The sequence below is a fragment of the Caretta caretta genome, chromosome 1, assembly GCF_965140235.1.
Source record: "Caretta caretta isolate rCarCar2 chromosome 1, rCarCar1.hap1, whole genome shotgun sequence".
NCBI classification, from domain to species: Eukaryota; Metazoa; Chordata; order Testudines; family Cheloniidae; genus Caretta; species Caretta caretta.
In genome coordinates this window covers 292548644-292566468 of record NC_134206.1, presented here as the reverse complement: position 1 = coordinate 292566468, position 17825 = coordinate 292548644, and the positions used below count along the sequence as shown (strand labels likewise).

Here is a 17825-nt window from a genome sequence, read left to right as displayed (position 1 = left end):
AGTGTTATAAAGCCTAACTGCCTTCTTGCTGTGTGCCAGAATGTGGTAAGGAGACTCGTACTAATTATTGAGCCGCATTAACTCTCCTTCTGTGTCTTCCAGACTCATTAGAGAGGACAAGTAGGGCAGTATTGAGTGGAAGACCAGTGACAGCACAGCTACTGATGCAAAGTAATGTTAATATGCTGTCACCCTTTTGTTTACACATATCTGTTGGATGTGTAATGTTTTCTAGATCCGTTATGTGGCTCAGCTGTATTGGCTTACTAATTTAGATTGACAGGTTTCAGAGTAGCAGTCGTGTTAGTCTGTATTCGCAAAAAGAAAAGGAGTACTTGTGGCACCTTAGAGACTAACCAATTTATTTGAGCATAAGCTTTTGTGAGCTACAGCTCACTTCATCGGATGCATAAAGTGGAAAATACAGTGAGGAGATTTATATACACACAGACCATGAAAAAATGGGTGTTTATCATACACATTGTAAGGAGAGTGATCACTTAAGATGAGCTATTACCAGCAGGAGAGTGGGGTGGGGGGAGAGAAAACCTTTTGAAGTGATAATCAAGGTGGGCCATTTCCAGCATATTTCCAGGAGTTAACAAGAACGTCTGAGGAACGGGGGGGGGGGGGGGGGGGGAATACATTTACTTTGTATAATGACTCAACCACTCCCAGTCTCTATTCAAGCCTAAATTAATTGTATCCAATTTGCAAATTAATTCCAATTCAGCAGTCTCTCATTGGAGTCTGTTTTTGAAGTTTTTTTGTTGAATAGTCACTTTTAGATCAGAAATCGAGTGACCAGAGAGATTGAAGTGTTCTCCGACTGGTTTATGAATGTTATAATTCTTGACATCTGATTTGTGTCCATTTATTCTTTTACGTAGAGACTGTCCACTTTGACCAATGTAGATGGCAGAGGGGCATTGCTGGCGCATGATGGCATATATCACATTGGTGGATGTGCAGGTGAACGAGCCTCTGATAGTGTGGCTGATGTGATTAGGCCCTGTGATGGTGTCCCCTGAATAGATATGTGGGCACAGTTGGCAACGGGCTTTGTTGCAAGGATAGGTTTCTGGGTTAGTGATTCTGTTGCGTGGTGTGTGGTTGCTGGTGAGTATTTGCTTCAGAAATGTGCTGGAAATGGCCCACCTTGATTATCACTTCAAAAGGTTTTCTCTCCCCCCATCCCACTCTCCTGCTGGTAATAGCTCATCTTAAGTGATCATTCTCCTTACAATGTGTATGATAAACACCCATTTTTTCATGGTCTGTGTGTATATAAATCTCCTCACTGTATTTTCCACTTTATGCATCTGATGAAGTGAGCTGTAGCTCACAAAAGCTTATGCTCAAATAAATTGGTTAGTCTCTAAGGTGCCACAAGTACTCCTTTTAATTTAGATTGAAAGTTCCTTGGGTCAAAGCCCAGGTCTTCCTCTATGATTTGCTCAGTGCTGAGCAAATAAATAAACCAGTATAAAGACATAAGTCATGTGCACAGCAATGTCAATCACTTGTATCAAAGATCTTGGGAGACAGGCCAGTCCTCGCTTACAGACCGCCCCCCTCCAACCTGAAGCAAATACTCACCAGCAACCACACAACAAAAACACTAACCCAGGAACCTATCCTTGCAACAAAGCCCGTTGCCAACTCTGTCCACATATCTATTCGAGGGACACCATCATTGGACCTAATCACATCAGCCACACCATCAGAGGCTCATTCACCTGCACATCTACCAATGTGATATATGCCATCATGTGCCAGCAATGCCTCTCTGCCACGTAGATTGGCCAAACCAGACAGTCTCTACGCAAAAGAATAAAGGGACACAAATCAGACATCGAGAATTATAACCTTCTAAAACCAGTTGGAGAACACTTCAACCTCCCTGGTCACTCAATTACAGACCTAAAAGTCTCAATTCTTCAACAAAAAAACTTCAAAAACAGACTCCAATGAGAAACTGCAGAGCTGGAATTAATTTGCAAACTGGACACCATTAAATTAGCTTTGAATAAAGACTGGGAGGGGATAGGTCATTACACAAAGTAAAAACTATTTCCCCATGCTAATTTTCCGACTACACCTTCTTGTCAACTGTTTGAAATGAGCCATCCTGATTATCACTACAAGTTCTTTTTCTCCTGCTGATAATAGCCAACCTTAATTGATTAGTCTCATTAAGAGTTGGTATGGCAACACCCGTTTTTTCATGTTCTCTGTGTGTGTGTGTGTGTGTGTATATCTTCCTACTGTATTTTCTACTGCATGCATCTGATGAAGTGGGCTTTAGCCCACAAAAGCTTATGCCCAAATAAATTTGTTAGTCTCTAAGGTGCCACAAGTACTCCTCATTCTTTTTTTTCATGTCAAAGAGTAACACAGAGCGTAATGTTCAAAAGAGTTTGGAAAAGAAATGTGCTTTAATAAGTGGTTAAGAGACAAAAGTAGAAGCCAAAATTCCTGCGTTATTTTTCCCAGCACTACCAATGTTATATTGTTTCACCTAAGGTAGAAGTGTTGCAAATAATTTCATAGGACTGAGCATCTAAAAAAATTACCATATAAAGGAGGAGAATGTTATCTTCCATAGAATTGTCTTTTTGAAGTATCTGAGCACAATCTGTTTAATAACTAATGATAATAACCCTGCAGCCCTTATTGAAAGAAACTCCCATTGAAGGCAATGTGAGTACTAAATCCGGAGTTCTGCTTATGCACCTGTTAGTAGTGTTAGCCCCTTACAGCAAGTATTATACTTCCACACCAGCACAACTGACCAGTGGAATGATTTAATGCATGGTGGAAGGAAGGTAAAGGGGCTCTGAATGTGACCTATGAGCAAATGGTACAGGACTGCTCAGGGGAAGTCAGGATTTTCGTGCAGATTACCTCCCCAGTGCCCCTGAAAAACTTTCCTCAGACCTTGCCCTTCTCTTCTTTCCCATGCCCAGGGAGAGTGAGGCTCCCATCTATATCTGCTACTTTGGGGTTGGAAATGGGAGGGCTTATTGGGAGGTTGCTTTCTTCCCTCTCTGGTTACTAGAAAGTAAAATGAGTTACATCTTATTCCACCCATAGATGACAGATCCATTACTTGCCTTGGGCTACACTGCCAGTCAGTCTCCCCAGAATACTAATAGATAGGAATGAACCCACCTTCGGGTGCTGAGGAAGAATTCTGCATGCTCAATACCTCCTCAGCACCATCATTCAGGCCCCCGATGAGGTAGAGGGCAAGACTGGGCATCTGCAAAAATCTTATGCAATTACTCTGAAAAAGTGGAAGAAGGCTCCAGGATTTCATTAGACCTCTCCAACTGTGGAGCCCAACCAAGGACAATTCCAGTGAGCTCTCAGTTATGGAAACAAGTAAGGCCAGGATTTATCTCCAAGTCAGTGCTGCAGGATTGGGTCCAAATTGGGTTTTGCATGTGTGAGCACTGCAGAATGTGGTCCTAGTTTGGTAGTAAAGAAAAAACGTCCTCCAAGTAGTACACTATTTACTCACAAATTAGGAAGTGACTAGTGGGGGGGGGGAATGCTTCTTGCCAACACATCTGTTTCTTATCAAGAAATCAGATCCAAGTCCTTGCTGATTCTTGCATCATGCCACTTATTCCAGTGGTTCCGTCTAAACTTTTTGAAACTGCTGTTATCCCATCATCACCACATGAATAGTAGAGTGCAGAGACACCAGTCTGGTCTCACTTCAGATTGATTTCAGTAGGAGCAGGAGCCTTTAAGGGCAAAACTCCAAATGACTTCAATAGAGCAGAAATTAGTGCTCTATCACACTTGAGTGATGATATTTATAATATTTAGTGGAAAGCAAACTGCATATTCTTTGTATTATGATATACATCCCACATGAACTATACATAATATGAAGTAATTTAAAATTTGTTCAGTCCTGAAAACCTTATGTGCATGTAACATTAAAAATCAATGCAGAGTTTGCCTGACCCTGACTCTCCAGATCCTGGTATTTATTAATGGTCTTCTGTATTTGTTTTTGAAAAAAACAACCACTTATATAATGCTTCTCAAACAAATCCAGAAGTTTATTGAAGCAAGTTTATACATTTTAAATGAGCAATTATTTATTCATTGGTTGAAAACAGGAAGAACAAGAAATTGTTCATTAGCACACGAAAATCTTACCCTAACATGAACTTCAACCAACTATTAAGAAGCACTTTTGTATCTGTACAGAACACCTTAATTTTCACTCTGAAAAAAAAATTTGTTTAAGCAAAAGAAGAAACTCAAAGTAATAATTACAAAATGTTTGGAATCTCAAATCCTGTCCTATGCAGTTTTATCAAATCAGTCACAAGAACTACATAGCACTTATGAAATACAGCTGCATGGGAAATCACCAAAATTTAGGCATAGATTTTGTAGCATACTTGGAAAACAACTAAAAGACTCTGCTAAAATTTTGAGCCATAATTTGTTTATATTTTATGCCGTTCATTGCCCAACTTTTCATTAAGATTATTTCAAAGTTTTTATTTGTCTTGTCTATTTTAATGTATATCATTATAGAAAAATTCAGGCTAATAACCTTTAATAAAATGTTATAAGCACACCTAGTTGCATAGATGTCATGTACAAAGATAGTAATATTAACAAAAACATAAAATTAGTCAAAGAATAGCATCTTCATATGAGACATATGCAACCTAAATATGTATCTGATGCTTATGCAGTACACACTGTGTGTATACATACACACATTTTACACACACACACACACACACAGAGTCCTCCAATACATACATATATAGATTTGGACCAAATTTTATCAACAGGTTCGCATACATTTACTCATATCTATATGTTTTATGTACAACTGTGTACAAACTTTGGTACTTCAGGCTTTTAAATGCACATTAAAAAGAAAACATAAAAAGTACAATATACCATTTTAATGTTGTAGGCTTTTTTCCCCATATTTTTGTTCCTGAAGAAATAGCTATCATTTTCTATGGGGCTAGCAATGCATGAAATCAATCTTTTCTCTGTCAGGACATAGTTTGCCCTCATTCTTTGCAAAACTATTACTGAAATGGATGGAAGCTCCATTAGTACTGTGGAGGCAGAATATAGCTTATTAGAATGCAGTTCCAATTATTTCTATTATTTCCCCTTTTGAATGCTTAGAGAGATATTGGGCCCAATCTTGCTCTGAATGAAAAGCATATTTAGGGTCAACATGCCCAATATTTAACTAGCCAAACAATAACTAGGGCTCAGTCTTGTTAAATCCCAAATCCTCTTTATTGTGACCTACCAACAACAGAGGGAATTTGTTTCTGATCAGAGGTATGAGCATGCATGTGATGCAAGTATATTTATAAATATACCACTGCTCTTCCACTCTGCTTGATTTTTCATTCTCAAGAGCATGCTGGAAATTCAAATTGGAGTCCTGCATATCACCAGCAAAATTACTGAAAACTTCCATACCTGATGTGCTCAAAAGAATGGAGCAGACAGGTAGAACAGAATGACAGTGTGATAGGTGTGCCTCCAAAACCACACGAAAATGATAGGTTTCATTTTAGGCTCACTAGCCTCAACGTTGTCCTTTTAAGAGATTCTTAGGACTTCTAACAAACAGCAAAATTTGTTCAAGGAGCTTCAAAACCAAGCTTTCATGAAAATGTGTTATTAAAGTACTCAGATGCTATAGGAATAACACACAGCAAAGCATAAGTTGTAGTGGGATACTGGCACACTTTAAGAGTAGTTATGATGATGAATTATGGTTAGATGTCAGTACACTTCAGTTGGCAACCATGAAGCAGTGTCTCAATTAAAATTATGACCATGCAAACGAAGTGTTAATTATTTTATAAACAAAAAATAAAGTTAACTTTAGAAAAACTATGGTCATTAGTACTCTTTCCAGAGCAATTGCCCACATTCCACTGCTTTGTATGTCATTAATACTTTTCATAAAATAATTTACAGCAGTTCAAAATAGTTCATTTAGCAATATGGTACATTTCATGATATGGCTACTGCTGTAGTTAATTGTTCATGACTAGTTCCTTGACAAGCTTGAAGTGCCACACTATGATACTCACAAGTGCTGTTATTGCACTTGAAGAAGACCTGTCTCTTCTGTGTAACTGGCTCAGGTTGGAATGGGGATGAATTTGGTAGATTTTGATTATTTGGGTGAACCCCTCCACACATCCAAACTGTTTGTTGGGCTTCTGTTGTTGGTAAAAGAAGTCTGTCTTCTGCTAACGCTGTCAGAATCTTCTTTACTCAGCTTTTGTTTTATTTTTTGACAGCAAGGGAAGCTCTGTATACAGTCTTGCAGGAGGTGTCCACTAAAGAACATGTAGATCCATGGATTGCAACAACTGTTCAGACTGGCCAACAGAGCAGTGACTGTAATGACAGTGTTTTCAGAATCTATTTAAAAAAAAAGTATACTGTTTTAGTAGCAGAATTAAAGGACCATTGCCAACATACAGTCAATTTCTTCATTAACCATTTGATTTTTTTATGTTAATTGTTGAACAGAAATGAGAAAAGCAATCCTGGAACTGAACAACAACAGACATTTAACACTGTAATAAATACTGTCACTGGTCTGGTTGGGTGCCCTCTATTGGCGGCCCTTCAGATTGTTGTGGGGGAATCCAGCTTCTGGATCCCCAGGTGTTATAAACCCAAGCACTTGGGATCCCTAGGCACATTGTTAGAATGAAGACCCGCTCTCTTACACTCCATCTGGAGAGCTGTGAACTCATGGCACCCTACCCAGCCCCTGTAAACAGTATGAACTCCTCAGGCTCCCCCATCTCTCCCATAATCTCACCAAAGGTGAGAGACTTCTAGTTTACCTCTCCAAGGGGCCATCATGTGGAAAGTGTTACATATAATACAGACATACAATCCAGAGTTCTACAATGCTGCTGCTCTTCACTTAATCATATGAGAAATACACAGATCCATACAAAAATAATAAACTTCATGCACTTCCCTTCCTCAGTTTCCTCACCACTCCAGATCATTCTTTGGGCTGGAGTCAGGGACTGTCCAGCATCCTTCTGTTACTTGCATGCTGACACATGGAGTATTCTCCCCTCAGCTAGTCCTCTGACCTAGGCTGCCCATGCCCTTCCTTCCTCCCCTGTAAGTCTTTATTTAAAGCCCTAACTGGTCACCTGGCTTCCTTTGCTCTGCACCTGGTAAATTTCCATTTTTTTCCAGTTCCCCCTCCCCTCAGAGAGGGAACGTAAAACTGTTTCTCCTTTAGACCAGAGCTCATCCATTCTTCCAAGTTGTTATCACCTGAATAGAGTCCTTGAGTTCTATGACCCTCCTAGACCAGATATGAGGAGGAAGTGACACAGCCCTCCTAGCCCACAGTGGATACAACAAAGCTGATTCAGCAATTTTCACAGTAACCCCTTCATATCAACCAGAATTCAGCAGTTGTACAGATAGATCCTCCAAATCATCCCAAGGACACAATCAGGAAGTCCTTAGTCAGGTAAAACTCCGATTGAAGTTAACTGGACTTTTATCTGAGTAAAGATTAATTACTTCTGGTTTGGGATCTAAGAACCCAAGACAACAAAGCACTTCAGCACATGTTAACCTGTAAGTGTCAGCAGTTCCACTGACACTGAGGCTATGCATACCCTACCACTTATGCTGGTAATACTCATGTCGCTCAGGGCTATGAATTAGCCACCACCCTGAGCGACATAAATTACACTGACCTAAGTGCCGAGATGGACAGCACTATGTTGGTGGGACAGCTTCTCCTGCCGATATAGCTACTGCAGCTTGTTGGGGGCGGGGATTAATTCCCGTCATTTTAAAGTGAGTACACTAGAGATCTTACAGCGACGCAGCTGCAGCTCTCTAGTGTAGCCATAGCCTAAGTAAGTGCTTTGCTGGACAGGAGCCTTAAATCCCAAACCTGAAGTCCAAATTCGATTAGGTAAGAGTGAAATTGACATCATTGGCAAAACACTAGCTTCAGCAAGGCCAGGATTTCACCCTAAGTTTTTTCTTCCAAAATGTATATAGGCCCTGATCCAAAGTCCATTGAAGTCAATAGAAAGACTTTGAATCAGGTCCATAGTGCTAGAGATCAGAGAAAGATGCTCTGTTTTTTCCCTTCAACTAAACTTTGTCATAGAAAAAAATTCATCCTCTTACCTCTACTAGTTTATTAAATTGTCAGACTCTTTCAAGTACTTAGTATATTCAATTAAAAGTGGCTTCACTTTATGAATATTAAGTCTCCACAGCGATATATTCACTGTGTTGTACAGTTCTACAAGATTTTTAGAATGTCTCTTCATATTAATCTCTCTATTTAACAAGTGAAATGTCCTGACAGGTTTTTTTTTCTCCTTTTGAAATCGAAATTATATTAGTCTGCCTCAAACCTTCAATTCTATTTATATTTGATCAACTATGGTATGTATTGTGATTGAACTCAATTCCACATTTCTTGTGTAATCAAAGTTCCCACTATTGTCAATGACAGTCTGAAATACAAAAGTACAATATAGTATCATCATCTAAAGTTTGTGGCTTCCAGCTTTCACTTTACATGTTTTTACATATATATATGTATGCGTACATTATCATGAATGAAAATTACTTCCAGAATTTTATCCATAGCAAGGGCAAAATGAATTCACTGTGGTATTTCTGGAATAGACTTTTTAATTTAAAAACAAAAAGCACATCTAGAGTTTTGAATTTTGGGAAAACATTTTACTAAATTATGTTTGTTCAAATTAATTCAGCAAATGTTTTAATCATAACCATTTACCTTTTATTAAATCAGAAAGCAAATGTGACCATTTCCTTCCAGAAGAGCTGATTGTTTACAAACAGCAAATTTATAATCTCTAAAAGCTTTTGTAAAACATTTGAGCTTAGCACTTTTTTTAGGCTGATGATACTTTGATATTTTCCTTGGCTGTGTACAGATAGCTGAAGTGTCAGACACACCATGAAAACCTGGGAAATGCAAAATTCTCTTCTTTTTCTATGTTTTTCAAAAGGTAGAAGTATTACAAGGCAAACATTTAAGTCATCACAGAACTTTCAAGCAGGCATACAAGACGGTTGGCAGCCTTCCTGGTTACTCTAGGGTAGTGGTTCTCAAACTTTTTGTATTGGTGATCCCTTTCGAACACCAAGCCTCTGAGTGCAACCCCCCCTTAGAAATTAAAAACACATTTTTAATATTTAACTCTATGTTAAATACTAAATTTAAACCCTATTGCTTAAAATGAATTTACCTTTTCTCACTGCTTTTAAATTAAGATTAAAACGCATTTTTATCAAATTAAATATAAGTGGAAAAGTTATTTTTAAGTAGAATTTTATTTTAATACTTGACTGCAATTAATGACCTGAAGCAGCCAAAAAATCAGTGAGATGGATGATGCTGTTTGACACAAGAAGTTTTATTTTCGGTGTTGTTTTAGAAAGGGCGCATCTGATGTCGTCCTTCACATCAAGCCGGTTTCAAGATTTTGTCTTTATTGTGAGAAGGCTGGAGAATCCACTCTCGCATTCGTAGGTAGTGGGAAATGGCAGAAGTACTCTCAGGGCCATTTCAGACACCAGTGGGTATTCACTTGCAACTCAGCACCAGAACTGGTTTAGAGGCAGCTGTGTGAATTTTGCTTTCACTTCATCATCATTGATCATGTCGACAAACTGTTCCTGTGCGTGAATATCGTCAGTAGGTAACTGCTCAGCTGTCACACTGAAAGGGTTCTTCACCAGGGAATGGAGTGCTTCTGGTAGCACTGGGAAGTAGTGTGAGAACTCTTCATGAAGGGCTCTCAAATATTCACTGATCGCTGACTTGAGAGCACTATCAATGTTAACTTCCTCCTCCTCGCTGAACGAGGAAAGTGTCGGAAACATGCCATATCTGTCTGTGTCCAGCTTCCTGCACCACAGATCCAACTTCATCTGGAAGGCTTTGATTTTATTAGTCAGGTCTATTAATGTTGAACATTTTCCCTGAAGTGACAGATTGAGATCTTTAAGGCTACCAAAGATATCAACTAGGTATGCCAAGCAGAGAAGCCATTTCTTGTCATTGAACATTTTGTTCAGCTCTTGTTTCTGTTTTCGCAGGAAAAACTCTGCCATCTCTTCACAAAGTACAAAAATGCACTTTAATGCACATCCCCTAGAAAGCCATTGGCCTTGAGTGTGGAAAAGCAGAACTTCATATTCACCACCCATTTCATTGCAGAGCTCTCAGAAGAGACGACAATTCAGAGCATGAGCTTTAATGTAGTTCACTGCTCGTATAACATCATCCACCACAGCATTAAGGCATATTGGCAATGTCTTTGCAGCTAGGACTTGACGATGGATTCCACAATGAGTGACAATCACATTAGGTGAGACACACTTTACCTTCTGCTGAAACCCAGACCGTGCACCCATGATTGCTGGAGCACCATCAGTACAGATACCACAAAGGTTTTTTCACTCAATGCCATTGCTTTCGAAAAAAGGCATTCACCTTATTGAAAATGGCCTGTGCTGTTGTGGTTGTTTCAAGTTGTTCACAGAGTAAGAACTCATCCTTAACATCCCCGGTATTTACACTCCGTACGAATGCTATCAGTTGTGCGCAGTGAGTAACATCAGTGGTTTTATCAAGTTGCAGGCTGAACATACTGAAAGCAGAATGTTTAATTTCGTGCACAATTTGTTTTTTGATGTCTTCAGACATCTCACTTATTCTGCGTTTCACGGTATCATTAGACGTAGAGAGCATATTCAGTTTTTTGGCAGTATCATTGCCAACCATGAGTGCCACAATCTCCTTGCCTGCTGGCAGAATAAGCGCCTCACCTGCTGTACGCGGCGCTTTGGTACGGACAGTTCATAGTGGCACAACGTAAGAGGCCTCCAGAACTGAGGACGTTTGCTGTCGGAAACTTCCATCAGCATCAGGCCTGGCTGCCTTTGTTGGGTCTTCTCTGCGTTTGAAAAAATCCATGTTTTGATTTTTATGCTCAGAATGTCTAGTGCCAAGATGTCGCTGCAGTTTGCATGGTTTCATTGATTCAGCAGACAAAACTTCACCGCCAATAACGCATTGTGGTTTTTCAATATCAGAGGTGATGATACTGGTAAAACCAAGTTTAATGTAAGACTCGAGATACTTTCATTTTTTAGCGGTTTTAGCAGTACAGGTGGCCATTATTTTCAGGAGTAAGTTTGCACTTGTGTGTCTGATTGTTAATTAATAAAGTACTTGTTCAGCTGCTAAAGAATCAAGCCCTCTAATGTTGTCTCAGTACCAGGGCCAGCTATAGGAAAAATGGCGCCCTGGGCAAGCTTCTATTTGGCGCCCTTTCTTTGGAGGTGGAGCAGAGCTGGAGGTGGAGTAGAGTTGGGGGTGGAGCTGGGCTGGAGGAACTTGGGGCTCTGAGATCCGCACCTGGTGGTGATGGTGGCTCACAACCAGGTGCCTGGTCGGGCTCCCAGCAGGTGGCAGGGCTTGGGGCTGACAACCCTGTGTGTGGCAGGGCTGGGGGTTAACAACGTTGTGCCCGGCAGAGCTCCTGGCTGATAACCCTCAGCATGGCCAGGCTCCACCTGACAACCCCAGTACAGGGGTCCGGGCTCACAGCATCCTGGATGCCCCAGCTCAGGGCTCATAGCCCCGCTCCTGGTTGGGGTTGGGGATCACAACACCGCGCCTGGCCGGTGCTGAGGCTCGCAGCCCCGCAACAAGGCAGGATTAATCTTTTGTGGGCCCAGCACCAAACATATTTGGGTGCCCCCATGGAGGCAATGGAACATGGGGTGGGGAAGTCAGTCCTCGGAGCAAGGGGCAGGTCAGGGGCAATGGGGCATAGCAAGGCAGGGGCAGTCCCACCTCGCCCAGTGTGAGGACACCATTTAGAAACCGGCAGTCGCCAAACGCACACTGGCCCACACAGCCCTGTGCTGCCAGCGTGCCCCTGCAACCATGGGGGTGGGCCCATGCCGTGCCACACAACCCCCAGTGCCCCCCCGACTCCCTATACCCAGCCCCTCCCACATCATCACCCCTGCCCAGCGCACCCCACCCTCAGCCCAACCACAACTGCCCAGCACCCAACACTTCCTAGTGCTCCAACATGCACAGATCTCCCCCACCTCCACTGCCCAGTGTCCTTCCCCACAGCCCCACCACCACATCTACATAACAACCCCATAACAGACCCCCACTGCCCAGCACCGCAAAACACACAAACCTCCCCCACTCCCCCAAGCCCTGCCCCCAGGCCCTGCTGAGCCGGCACAGAGCAGGGATCCCCCCTCCCAGCACAGTGCTAGGGGGCAGGACAGCTGAAGCTCGGGAGCACAGAGCAGTCCTGTCCCCTGGGGCCCCACCCAGCCCTACCCACCTGGCACTGGTGCTGCTCATGGCAGAGGAGGCATTTGCTTGCATGAGGGGGTGGGGGAGCCACCAACGTCCCCAGCCTGCTGCTTCCGCAGAGCCACAGGGAGAGGCACCCCCTGCCCCTAGGGAGCCCGAAGTGGACAGTCACTAGCCCGGACTGGCAGTGGCAGAGAGGAGCCTGCTGCTGGCCAAGAAGAGCAAGCAGTGGATGGGAGAAAGGGGTCATGGCATAGGTGCGGACTTTTGGTTTTGCTGGTCGGTGCCCCATCCTGGCTCCGCCCCCTCCCCCAAAGCCCCACCCCCACTCAACCTCTTCCTGCCCTCGCTTTGCCCTATCCCCCTCGACACCCCTGAATGCCTCCTGCCTGCCGACCCCCCCCAATGCCTCCCAACTGCTGCTCACTCCTTTCTGCCCCCTCCTGCCTTAAGGGCAAAGTGTGTGTGCTGGAGGGGTGCTCTCCCAGTTTTGAGGGGAAGCTATTTTCAGCATATTTATACACTTTCATTCTAGTTATTGAATGTGTGTCTATCATTGGTATCTCCCCTTCCTGATGTTTCCCACTTCTTGCTCTCCACCTGTGTCCCTTTTCCCGGCTCTCTCTCTGCTCCCCATCTCCTATCAGCTCTGTCTAGCTCCCACTCCCACCCACACACTCAAAGCAGCTCTGTCTCCCCTTAACCCCACCCCCTGCGGCCAGCCCAGAAACTGCCCGCCCTGACACAGAGAGAAATTTAATTCAACAGCCCAGCATAGAAATGTCCCATTCATTCATCCTGCTGTATGGCTGTTGTGTGGCTCCAGCTCCTCCCAGTCCCCAGGGCTGCAGCCCACCCCCGACTCCCTCACACGCTCTGCAGCTTTTGTGGGAGGGGAGCCCCTCATGGAACCATAGCCAAAGGCAAGGGGGAAGAGGGGGTTGATTCCTCCTCTGGGCTAATACAGCCTGAGATGAGCTCAGGTGTTCCAAGGTGAAGCAAGGCAGCATCTCCTGACTTGAAGCTGATGCGGGGGGGAGGGGGGGAATGCAATTGAAGGAATTCCCTGTGAGCTGGAGGGGGGAGTGTGGATCCAGGGAAAGGAAATCAATACTTCCTGACACGGGGAGGAGGGGATGCTGATCTGGGGGGCGGGGGAATAAACTTCCTCTCTGGGAGGAAAAGCCCCTCAGGCAGGCTTGATCTGGGGGAGGGAGGGGGAGAGAAAGGGAGAAAACAGCTTTGAGCTGGGCAAGCGTTATTTTGTCAGGCATGAGAGCCGGCCAGGGAGAAGAGCCTGCAGGGAGGATGCGACTAGAAGTACTGGTGTGTTGCCCCCTCCTGTCCCTCCATGCACAGGGGAAGGGATGCAGATCCCAGGACCTGGGTCAGAACCGTAGGGGTTGGGAGTTCCCAGAGCCCATGTGAGAGGGTCTGGGCACAGGCAGGGTCCGGGCTGGGGGAGGCTACTCATTTGTGGCTGGGGCTTTAGTGAAGCCCATCTCACCTTTGGCCAGGCACACCCAACTGGCTGGACGGAGCACTGGGAGGGGGTGAGCTGCTGGCCCCAGCCCAAGTTCGCTCATCAGACACAAGGGCAAGCTTTTCTTAAAGAGCCATGTCCTTTGATTTGTCCCCCTGCCCAGCACTAAGGGGGTCTGCATCTGGTTTCTCCTGGCTGGAGTGGGGCACAGGTATTGGAGGAGACACCAGAGTGAGCTGAGAACGGCTGGCTTGGTCCTCGAGAAACCCCCTGAGCCGTACTCCCCCCATTACCCTCCTGCAGCCAGCTGAGAAGCTGCCCGCCTGTCTCCTCCCAGCCCCCTGCCAAGAAGCTGCCCACACCCCATCTCCCCCACCCCTCCACAGCTAGCACAGAAGCTGCCTTGCCCTGGCTGCTTGTCCCCCTAGCCTAGCTCCCTCTGCCCTGAAAATTAAAAGGGTTCACATCTGCCTGCAGTGGAAGGTGGGAGCTTCAGCAGCCGCAGGCGAAACAGCTGATAGGTGGGAGACTTTGCGCCAAACAGATGATTGGCCGCAGCCAGCCAAAGAGCTGATGAGGGCTGCTGCGCATGCTAAATAGCTGATTGGCAGTTGCCAACAGCTGATCTTCCCGGTGGCGCTTGTGGGTCATGGAGTGGGGAGGAACTGGCAGGCAGGGACAGGGGTTGGAGAGAAGCCCTGGGCTGGCCAACTGAGTGGAGCAAATGGTGGGGGGAGAAGCCAGGGGGTGTAGAGGAGCCAGCTGCTCTGGGCGCAGCACAAGTGAGTGGGCTGGGCCGGAGCCCCTTTTGAATGTGGGCCCGCCCCAAGGCGCCACTGGCGCCATTGTAAACCCAGTACTGCCCTGCAGCCCAGCGCCTGGCCAGAGCTCACAGCCCCGCTCCTGGCCAGGGTTGGGGTCAGGGCTCGCAGCCCCACAGTCCCCCATGGAGATCAGGGTTGGGACTCGCAACCCCGCACCAGGGTCGGGGCTTGTGGTTGCAGGCCAGCGCAGGGGTCGAGACTTGTGGCTCGCAGCCCCGCTCCTGGCCAGGGTTGGGGTCGTGGCTCACAGTCCCACAGCTGCACCCAAGGGTCAGGGCTCATGGTCAGGGCTCACAGCCCGGTGCAGGGGTCGGGGCTCACAGTTCGCAGCCGCGCGCTGGGGTTGGAGCTTGTGACTCCCCACATAACCAGGTCACGACCTCCAGTTTGAGAACCAATAGTTTAGAACAATCACGTTAAAACAAACAAAAAAACCACCACATTTGTAATAGTATGGAGTTCAAAAAGATTTGCTCGTATCAGTTGAACATTGTGTTTTGATCTAACCCAAGCAAGACAGCAAGGCATTGCATCCAGTCCTGCAGTTCTTATTCATGGAACACACTCACTGAAGTCAGGGGTATTTGTCCATGTACTGTATGATTTAGCCCCTCAAGGTTACCTAGCTGTGGTATACTGTAGAATCTTCCCTAGATCTCTAAAGGGTCTGATTTTGCTCTCATTTACTTCAGTGAGAGCAGGATCAGGTTCTAGGTTTACACCCCTTCCAGACACAAACTTTACAATGAAATGGAATCCCCAGATTAGTTATTTATTTTCCCCTTTTAATCTATTTGAATGCAGGTTAAGTGGCAAAACTGAAATGCCTACAAGACTGACAGGAGAAGGCTTTCCAGGGTAGCAGCTGCATTTCATTAATTATTGCACCAGAGCATTATGTCTGTCACTCAGTAGCAAAAGTAAAACAGTAAGTGAGAAAACATTCCTGTGGTTATTTGCAAGTTACTTAACTCATACATGCAATATAAACACAAGTAATCCTTTAGTTTATGTAAAACTTTTTCAGAAACATGATGATTTTTATTCAACGTTTCCCTAAAGAAATAATTGAGGTGGAGACAAATCGTGCCATCAGTTTTTCAGCAGAACTCCACATTTGTTTTACCAGGGAGAGTTGCTTAAAATCAAAAGCCCCATTATTCAAATTGTTCCTCAAGAACAACTGAAACAGCTGGGTTTCCTTGTCAGAGCCCGCAGGGTCATAACAGCAACTATCAAGGGCAAACTATTAATTGTAAAAAAGGCAGGGTTTATTGCTCTGAGTGAAACTAACTCATTTCCCCATTATAGTCTAAAGAGATAATCTTTGGTCTGCATTTTCCCTCTGCTCCCCCAACACACCCACAGCAGAAGGCAGGGGAAGTACTTTACATCTCTCCCTCAGAATCTTTTCTGAGTTACTTCGGTGTGAGTACGGAGTCACTCCGGAGTGGCAGCAAGGTAAATCAGAGCAGAGGCTGGACACCTGCGCCTCCCCTTCACCTACCGATCCAGGAGAACTGCGGGTCCCAGACGGACCACATCTGGACAGTGAAGAAGGGCGCCCAGCAGGCGATGTACGCCGAGACGATCACGAAGGTCATCTTGACGGTGCGGATCTTGGCCCGGGAGATGGTCTTGACGCTGCTGACACACGGGGTGGGCAGAAGCCCCCGGCGGAAGGCGCCGCCGGGGGGCCCAGCCGCGGCCACCGCCACCGCCCCGGGCTTGCGGCGGGCCTCGCCGCCCCCTTCCCCGCGCCGGCGGGTCTTGCCGCGGATGTTGCGCCAGAGGTGGCCGCAGATGAAGCCGTAGCAGGTGGCCAGGACCAGCACGGGCGCCACGAAGATGCCGCCGGTGATCCAGGTGACGTAGGCGCGGGGCCCCCAGGGCTGCACGAAGTGCGCCCAGCAGTCGTAGACCCGCGAGCCGCGCTCCACCTCGCTGAGGGAGAAGATGAAGTACTGCGGGGTGCTGAGCAGCAGGCTGAGCGCCCAGGCGGCCGCCACCATGGCGTGCGGGCGGCGGGCGGGCTGGCGCAGGGTCTGCAGCGGGTGGCACACGGCCACGTAGCGGTCGGCCGTCATGGCCACCAGCAGGTAGGCCGAGGCGAACATGCCGAAGACCTGCAGGTGCTTCACCACGCGGCACAGCCCGTCGGGCCCGTGGAAGCGGAAGGTCACCTCCCAGCACAGCTGCGGCAGCACCTGGAAGAAGGCCACGGCCAGGTCGGCCAGGCTGAGGTGGCGGATGAAGAGGTGCATGCGCGAGGCCTTGCGGGCCGTGCGGCGCAGCGCCACCAGCACGAGGCCGTTGCCCAGCAGCGACGCCGCGAAGGTCAGCGCCAGCACGGCGATCTCCAGCTTGGCCAGCTCCTCGTCCCGCCCGTAGGGGTCCCAGCCGGCCGCGCGGCTCGCGTTGGGGGCGGCGGAGCCGGGCGCCGGGCTGGGGCTGCTCCCCGCCGCCCGCCGCCACTGGCTGCCGTTCGCGGCCGCCGGCGCGTCTCCCCACGAGGGCCCGGGGCTGGCGGCCGAGCGCATGGTGCCGCCCGGCGGGACCCTGCACTCGCACCTCCCGCTCGCTTCGCCGCCGCTCGGCCCCTGGCTCCCGCCGCCGCCGGTTGTCTGCGAGCGAGCGCCAGGGGCCGGTGCCTTTATCCCGCCGGGCGGGGAGGGGCGCGGCCGTCTCAGAGGCTGGTCAGCGCTTGACGCCAGCCGCCCCCTCCCCCGCTTCGCTTTGCAGCGCCGCCGCTGCCCCCGGGGCACAGGAGCTGAGCTCTCTACCCGCCCCCCGCTTCGGTACCTTCCTCCAGCCCCTCCCCGGGCTCCCCCCGTTCCCACGCGCCCCGTGGTGGTGAACCAGGTTCTCTCCCGCATCGGCCGCTCCCTGCGATCGCTCCTTTCTCTGCCCAAGGAGAATGAGGGGCGCGTCCCCCCTGCAGGGGCATGGGCTCAGGCGCTGTCCGTCAATGCAAGGAGGGGGAAGGCGGGGGCGATCGGCACCTTCACACCTTAGTCTGTGGAACTCCCTTTGCCTGCCCCTCGGTCCCCAGAAGGCTGCGGTGTCTTATTGCGCTGGGGAAGAGTTGCTGAGCGGGGCA

The 17825-nt window shown here is 47.0% G+C and overlaps 1 protein-coding gene across 1 annotated transcript; it reads right to left on the bottom strand.

Moving 5' to 3' along the window:
- Nucleotides 1-4058: 4058 nt before the first annotated feature.
- Nucleotides 4059-17338, bottom strand: AVPR1A (arginine vasopressin receptor 1A). The gene is made up of 2 exons (XM_048835932.2): nucleotides 16233-17338; nucleotides 4059-6450 (listed from the first exon to the last, which is right to left on the bottom strand). Exons 1-2 carry the CDS (start codon nucleotides 17263-17265, stop codon nucleotides 6200-6202), a joined length of 1284 nt encoding a protein of 427 aa, XP_048691889.2. The 5' UTR covers nucleotides 17266-17338; the 3' UTR covers nucleotides 4059-6199.
- Nucleotides 17339-17825: the final 487 nt, after the last annotated feature.